Here is a 6,815-nt window from a genome sequence, read left to right as displayed (position 1 = left end):
TGTGTGTAAGGAGGCGTCCGTCTACCCCAGGAGAGGGACCCCTACCCCGATCATATTACAATATATATATATATATATATATATATATCATCTAGCTCCATCTCATCTAGTGTTGGAGTTATCCTGGACGCATCCCTCGCCTTCAAAGCACATATCCAAAGCTTCTCGCAGTCCTGTCATTTCCATCTCAAAAATATTTCCAAGATCCGACCCAATCTCACCCAGGATGCTACTAAGACCCTCATACACTCACTGGTCATCTCCAGATTGGACTACTGTAACCTCCTCCTATCTGGCCTCCCCAAATCCTATCTCTACTCTCAAGTCTGTCCTCAATGCTGCTGCTCGGCTCATCTTCCTCTCCAAATGTTCTACATCCGCCTCCCCTCTCCTACAAGCCCTACACTTGGTCCCCTTCCCTTTCAGAACCCAATTCAAGTTTCTCCCACTCACTTACAAAGCCCTCACCCATTCCTCTCCCATTTACATCTCTGACCTCATCTCTCTTCACTCTCCTGGCCGCCCGCTTCGCTCAACAAATGAATGCAGCCTCTCATGCCAACTGATTATCTCCTCCCACTCCAGCCTCCAATATTGTGCCCACACTGCTCCCCACCTTTGGAACTCTCTCCCACTCCCCATTAGAATCTACACCTCTTTACAATCATTCAAACGGGCTCTCAAGACCCACTATTTCATTAAAGCCTTCCAGCTCCCATCCTACCTTGCTGCTACATGTTCCTTCCTCCCAGTCTACCCTATCTGTGTCACATCTGTTTGTCTGCCCCTCCCTTTTAGAATGTAAGCTCTTACGAGCAGGGCCCTCTACCCTCTTGTGCTTCTCCTTACTTTACTTTCATCAACTTCTTACTCCCCACTGGGGCACCTAACAATTTGTTGCTTATGCTCTGCTGCTTATGTGGGTGGTATGGTCGCTAATGTAACAATGTATATTATCCATATCCTTGTCCTGCATTGTAATGTATTGTACTGTAAGTCACTGGTCACCTATTTGTTTATGTACTTTTTAAGGTGCTGCGAAACAGTTGTGGCGCCATATCAATTAATGATTATATATATATATATATATATATATATATATAAAATAGAAGGGGCAATATTTAATATTTCATAATTTGATTGTAAAAAAAACAAAAAAACTTTTTCATGAACATGATTAAACTGTAAAACATATTCCTAAATTTGTACGAAAGTATCAACCACTGATTTTATTACTTTGTTATACAAAAAAGAAAAAAAACATTTATTTATCAACACTGTGTTTTTGTGTGCAAAACAAACCAACACATTTTGATACTGTAACTGGTAATTACAAAAACAGGTATATAAAATATCTTAAGCGTTTTACATTTAATCCCAAATTTCCTATTTTGCGAGCACCCTGCTTTTGGAGCAACGTACTTTATTTCCTCTAGGTGGCAGTGTCACTCCACTGATCCATCCTGGAAGCAATTTACAAAGGCACACAATTAAAATAAAGCTCACTAATTTTGCATGCTGTTGTTATTAATGCTGTTTGCATGATCCTGCATGAATTAAAGATAACTAAAGTGCTGTGCCATTATTGCAGGCTTCTTAATCCCTTTACCACCAGAACGGGCGCTCCAAACTGGCTGTGAAGGAGTTAAATGCTGTGCACTGCACCGTGACAGGAGTTTAACTCTTCCACGGCTTAGAGAGCCTGCAGTGCCTTGCCCTGCAAAGCACAGGGAGGGGTATATTTACTAAAAGTAGATCTTAATCGATTTCAAATCGATCTAAATCAATCAACATCAATGTTGTGTTTCTAGGGCTAAATCACACATTTACTAACAGACAATTTTTACTAAATGTGTGATTTTGCCCCAGAAACACAACACAATATTGATCGATATTAAATAAATTAAAATCGATCTATAGAACATTTACCCCGGAATGTTTATGACATATGCGAGCAGTATTAAAATAGTTAATAAAATGTAAAAATGAAGCAAGAAGTTTCTGTGGGGTGGTAAATTTTATTCTAAAGTGTCAAGTAATTTACCAAGACCCACACTGGTCCCATCTGGTATAAGGAATTCTAGTGTGTGCTGGTTACAAAACAAAAGTGTAATTTTTCGATAGAAAAGGTACTGTACAAGATACGTAATGGCAATATGCAAAGGTTAACCTGTGCTGCATTGGATGCAAGCTGTTTATAAATCACCAATGCATTGCTGACTGACTATAGGTAGATGGTGCTTAATTCTCAATAGGCCACTGACATCCAAGTCTCTTTAATGTTTACTAGTCAACAAAGGAACTTTCGAGTGTTGGGATACTGTCTTTGGAGATGTGTTACATGATTTATGCACTTTCAGTACAATAAACCAAAGTTGGGCTTCCAATTACTCGCCCTGTCAAGAAGCTTGGAGCAGTAGTTCAATACCATTTGGAGGGCAACAGGTGGGCAATTAAACTCACCTTTAAGGGGTTACAGAATTGTGGATATACAGGTTTAGTGCAGCTTCTGCCTACCTGAAATTCCATTCTGGTTATTTATAGGGTTGTGCCAGAATTTAGGCAGAACAGAAACGATACCTAAAGCGTGGTATTTAATGTTTGCTTTACACACTGTGGCGCATCATTGGATTTATATTTTATTTTTATTTCTTTATTATTATTTTTTTTACTCTGGTTGGATTCTTCTGTTCTCTTCATGCCATTTTCTCTCTTACTCAAGGGGAGATGTACTAAACGTTGCAGAGAGGTAAAGTGGAGAGCCTGTAAAATAACAGTTAGGAGCTGATTGGTTGGTACTTTATCTCTTCCCACTTTATCTCTCACCAAGGATTAGTACATCCCCCCTCAACGACTTTCTTAGGTACTTTGGTTAACCTCCTCCAATTTACTTCCTGTAGTTCCCAAACTGGATGGCCAAGCGGTCCGTGACGCAGCGGAATGTGGCGGGCTGAACTTCCCAGTAAGGAACCGGGTTATTGAAGAGGCTGATTCCATTGTAGTAAGCTCGCTTCACGCCAAATCCCACCGGGCAGAAGTCATTGACTCCAATCTGGCTGATGTTGTTGGAATGCAAGTAGATAACCTAGTCAAGATAAATGAAAAGAATACTGAGAATTGTCAAACATTTATACAGGCCCATACAGTTTCCAGAACATAGTATAATCCACCTGAGACAGTCATATACAAACGTGTCCAGGGTTGGACTGGCCCACAGGGGTACAGGGGAAATCCCCGGTGGGCCCCACTGCCTGAGGGCCCACCCCCTCCTTTAGGTTTCAGTTTCAAGATCTCAAATTATACATTGTTACTCTATTAGACAGTCAGTTACATGGTGGAGCAGTATCACTGATCAATATGGGTGCTTGGTTCCCTTCTATAGAAACTACACCAAGATTTGCCTATTGGTTACCCAAGCTTCTGGGGTGACTGGCCACACCCCCTCTGGTGGATGACCACACCCCTTAAGAAATGGGCCCTAACAGTGCATTCCCCCGGTGGGCCCTTCCTGCCCCAAACCGACACTGGACGTGTCCTCACTAACCTGTTCTCTGATTGGTGCGCTATAGATTATGTAGTGGCACCATGTGGCCTGCTGCACAGTTTTGTGCAGAAAGTCCGTCTTATTCGAAGTATAATGCATGTATAATGGCTTTGCATTAAGCAGCGCTGTGTGACTCGGACACTAACATGGGAAATGGTGAAAGACAGGGGGCCGATACGAGAGAGCCGTGCTGTGTAACCCGCCGTGCACGCTATACACTATAAGGGACTTTGGATGCAACTGAGATGCGACACAGTTGATAAATTATGACATAGGTATGAAAGTCCGGGAATCGCTAATCGTCTAATCGCTAATGCATCGCATGCCATATGCCGCAAAAAAAAGATGGGCGAATGAGGACACATCTTTATGTATGTACATCAATAAGCCAGAAACATGGCAAATATGTAATACAGTTATGGGATCTCTTTTCTGTAGCCCGTTATGCAAAACAAAACTTGCCGGAGTGGGAAATAACGCTTTTGCTACTTTTCTGTGATTTTATCATACACACACAAGTACCAAGGGACTGATTTAGGACTCTCTTTATCAGGTGGTGAGCAGCCATTTTGCTGGCGTAAACTCAGCTTTCTGCTATTAAACAAAGGGTTAACTCCTTACCCTATTTTCTTCAATTTACTGCCATCCCTATAGACCCCTCATTTCAGCCAATTGGGGGTCTATTTGCTAAGCCTTGGATGGAGATAAAGTGAACGGCGATAAAGTCCCGACAAATCAGCTCCTAACTGCCATGTTACATGCTGTGTTTGAAAAATGACAGGAACTAATAGGTGAAAAGAGCAGAGAAGTGGACCAGTGGAGAAGTTGCCCATAGCAACCAATCAGCTTTGGGCAGGGATATATCCATATGCAAGGTGTGTGGTGCACACGGCCCCCTGGCTCCAAGGGGGCCCACAAACCGCACACCCTGCTCCCATATGAAAATACTTACTTAACCGCTCCGTCGGCCGAGTGCTGTCTGCTAAGCTGCAGAAATCACAGGGAATATGGCCACCGCGCCCATTTTCCGGTGATTGGTGCATAAGAGACCTGCGCATGAGCAGTAAAGATGTCCTGAGAACATGGCTCGGGTGCCATGTTCCTGGAGAACTGCGCATGAGCAGTAAAGATGTCCTGAGAACATGGCTCGGGGTGCCATGTTCCTGGAGACCTTCTCATGCACAGTAGAGATGTCCTGAGAACATGGCTCGGGTGCCATATTCCTGGAGACCTGCGCATGCGCAGTAGACTCTGACACAATGCCAGAGTCTACCGTACCGTCGGAGAGGAGGGGGCCCAAACTGAGCCTGAGCCCCCTCCTCTCTAAAACCGCCTCTGGCTTTGGGGAAGCGTTTATCACATACATTCTATAAAATGATAAGTAGATGCAGATTGGTTGCTATGGGTAACTTCTCTACTGGTCCACGTCTCTACTCTTTTCACAACTTGATACATAAACCCCAGTACAGTATTTCCACTAGGTAACACCATCTAGGGTTGGTGCTACCGATACCCAGCAATGGGGACCAGGGGCTTCTCTGGATCCCACCTTGTTAAACAATTATGGGCCTGATTCAGCAAGGAACGCAGTTGCTTATACGCATGCAATCGGCAGATTGGTGCGTTCTGCGCATCCATATGCTTCGCAGTGCACGTGCACGAACTAGCCTTTGCGATTGGGACTGCGATCGCAGAGGATACGCAGACCCATGGCAGAGTGATTGACAGGAAGTGCCGTTTGTGGGTGGCGACGGGGAGGTGGTCGGCCGAAAACAGGCATGCCAGTGCATTTGCACACCGTTGCAGGGGCGTGCATAAATTATCCACTGCGAAGCCATACGCAGTGTGAGGCCTCATAGCGTGCCATGACACCATGAGGGTAAAATACTGTAAGGTCATTTTTAAATACATTTTTGGCGCTCTAGATGAACAAAATCTCAAATCCTAATCTCTCCAGACAAAATATATTACACCCAGGGACATGCAGATAGGGGGAGGCAGCGGAGGCAGAGCTTTACCTGTTATGCTCCCTCCCCTATCACACTCCATGTCATGCTCCAGAGTTTTGATATAAAAACTGTGTTTTATACATGTGTGCTTCCCCAGCAATTGACCTCACCGCACGTCACTGAATACACCTGCATGTGCACACCTATGTCTAACCCAGGGTTGCCGACATCTGGCTCCTTCCTCCTGGGAGGAAGCTGTTGGGCAACCACACGGGGTGCGTGTCACCGTGGACATGGGGCGTGGCCTGGAGTATGACGTGCCATTGAAGGCGGGGCATTGGGCCTGACAGTAATGGCATTGTGAAGCAGGGAGTGGGGCAATGATGACACGATTCAGCATGAACCGCAACACCGCCCCCCCCCCCTGCTGCCAGGGTTTACACAGCCAGGAGGCTTGCCTGCCTTTACGGGGGGCCATGGGCGGCACCGGATTTTCGGAAGGCTCCCGGCCGAATCGGGAGGGTAAGCAAGTATGGTCTAACCATGGCAAATGCACGCGTTTTTGCTCAGCATGATTCTTATCTCCACATACATACAAAATAGACGGCATAATAGCATACTTGTCGACTTTCTGGCTGCTCCTTCCGGGAGGGAGCAGCCAGATCGGCAGGACGGGGGGGGCGTGGCCGACAAGAGGGAGTGGCCGGGCGGGTGATATGCATTTGTGGGCATGACGGGGGCGGGGCCACATGATCGCATAATTTTGTCCCCGCCCATACTACACAATGCCGATAATAATACAGGCATTGTGGAGCAGGGAATGGGGCCAAAATGACACAATTCGGTGTGGGGGTTTAATCATTAATTGCGGAGGGTGGGGGGTGGGGTCAGGGGGATTGGCGGCCTGCCTTTTCGTGGGGTCAGGAGCTGCACCCGATTTTCAGGAGGCTCCCGGCCAAATCGGGAGGGTAGGCAAGCCTGCTTATCAGTTATGAGAAGCACAGCATTTATCCCTGTAAATGGAGATTTTAATGCTCGCTTTTCCCTTTGGCTGTGATGTGAAAGCCGTTACCTCAGATTCATCTCAGCACCAACCTCCCCTGTGGTACAGACAACTCACAGCTCACGATTTTGACCTTTGCTAATGCAAAACATGGTGCTAAGAGAGAGCTGCATAAGATGTTGTTTGCAATCTGCAACTTCATAGGTAACCAGTAAATGGCAGCTCCACAACTCCCACGAACTTAGAAGTAAAGTTCAGCTTCATTTCAAAGTGTCAAACTGTATCTTGTGAGCGCAGCCCTCCGCCTTTCCCACAGAAA

General features: G+C 45.6%; 1 protein-coding gene across 1 annotated transcript in view; it reads right to left on the bottom strand.

Annotated features, from left to right (window-relative positions):
* Positions 1-1,214: 1,214 nt before the first annotated feature.
* BGN (biglycan) overlaps positions 1,215-6,815 on the bottom strand; it is a 73,102-nt gene continuing 67,501 nt past the window's right edge. Inside the window, exon 8 of the mRNA XM_088462926.1 lies at positions 1,215-3,085. Coding sequence (XP_088319052.1) covers positions 2,888-3,085 — 198 coding nt within the window. The 3' untranslated portion in view covers positions 1,215-2,887. The remainder of the gene's footprint in view (positions 3,086-6,815) is intronic.

Source organism: Taudactylus pleione, unplaced genomic scaffold (assembly GCF_031769625.1).
Source record: "Taudactylus pleione unplaced genomic scaffold, aTauple2 ptg001288l, whole genome shotgun sequence".
Lineage (NCBI taxonomy): Eukaryota > Metazoa > Chordata > Amphibia > Anura > Myobatrachidae > Taudactylus > Taudactylus pleione.
Note: the sequence above shows the minus strand (reverse complement) of the source record. Positions and strands in the feature narration are given on the sequence as shown.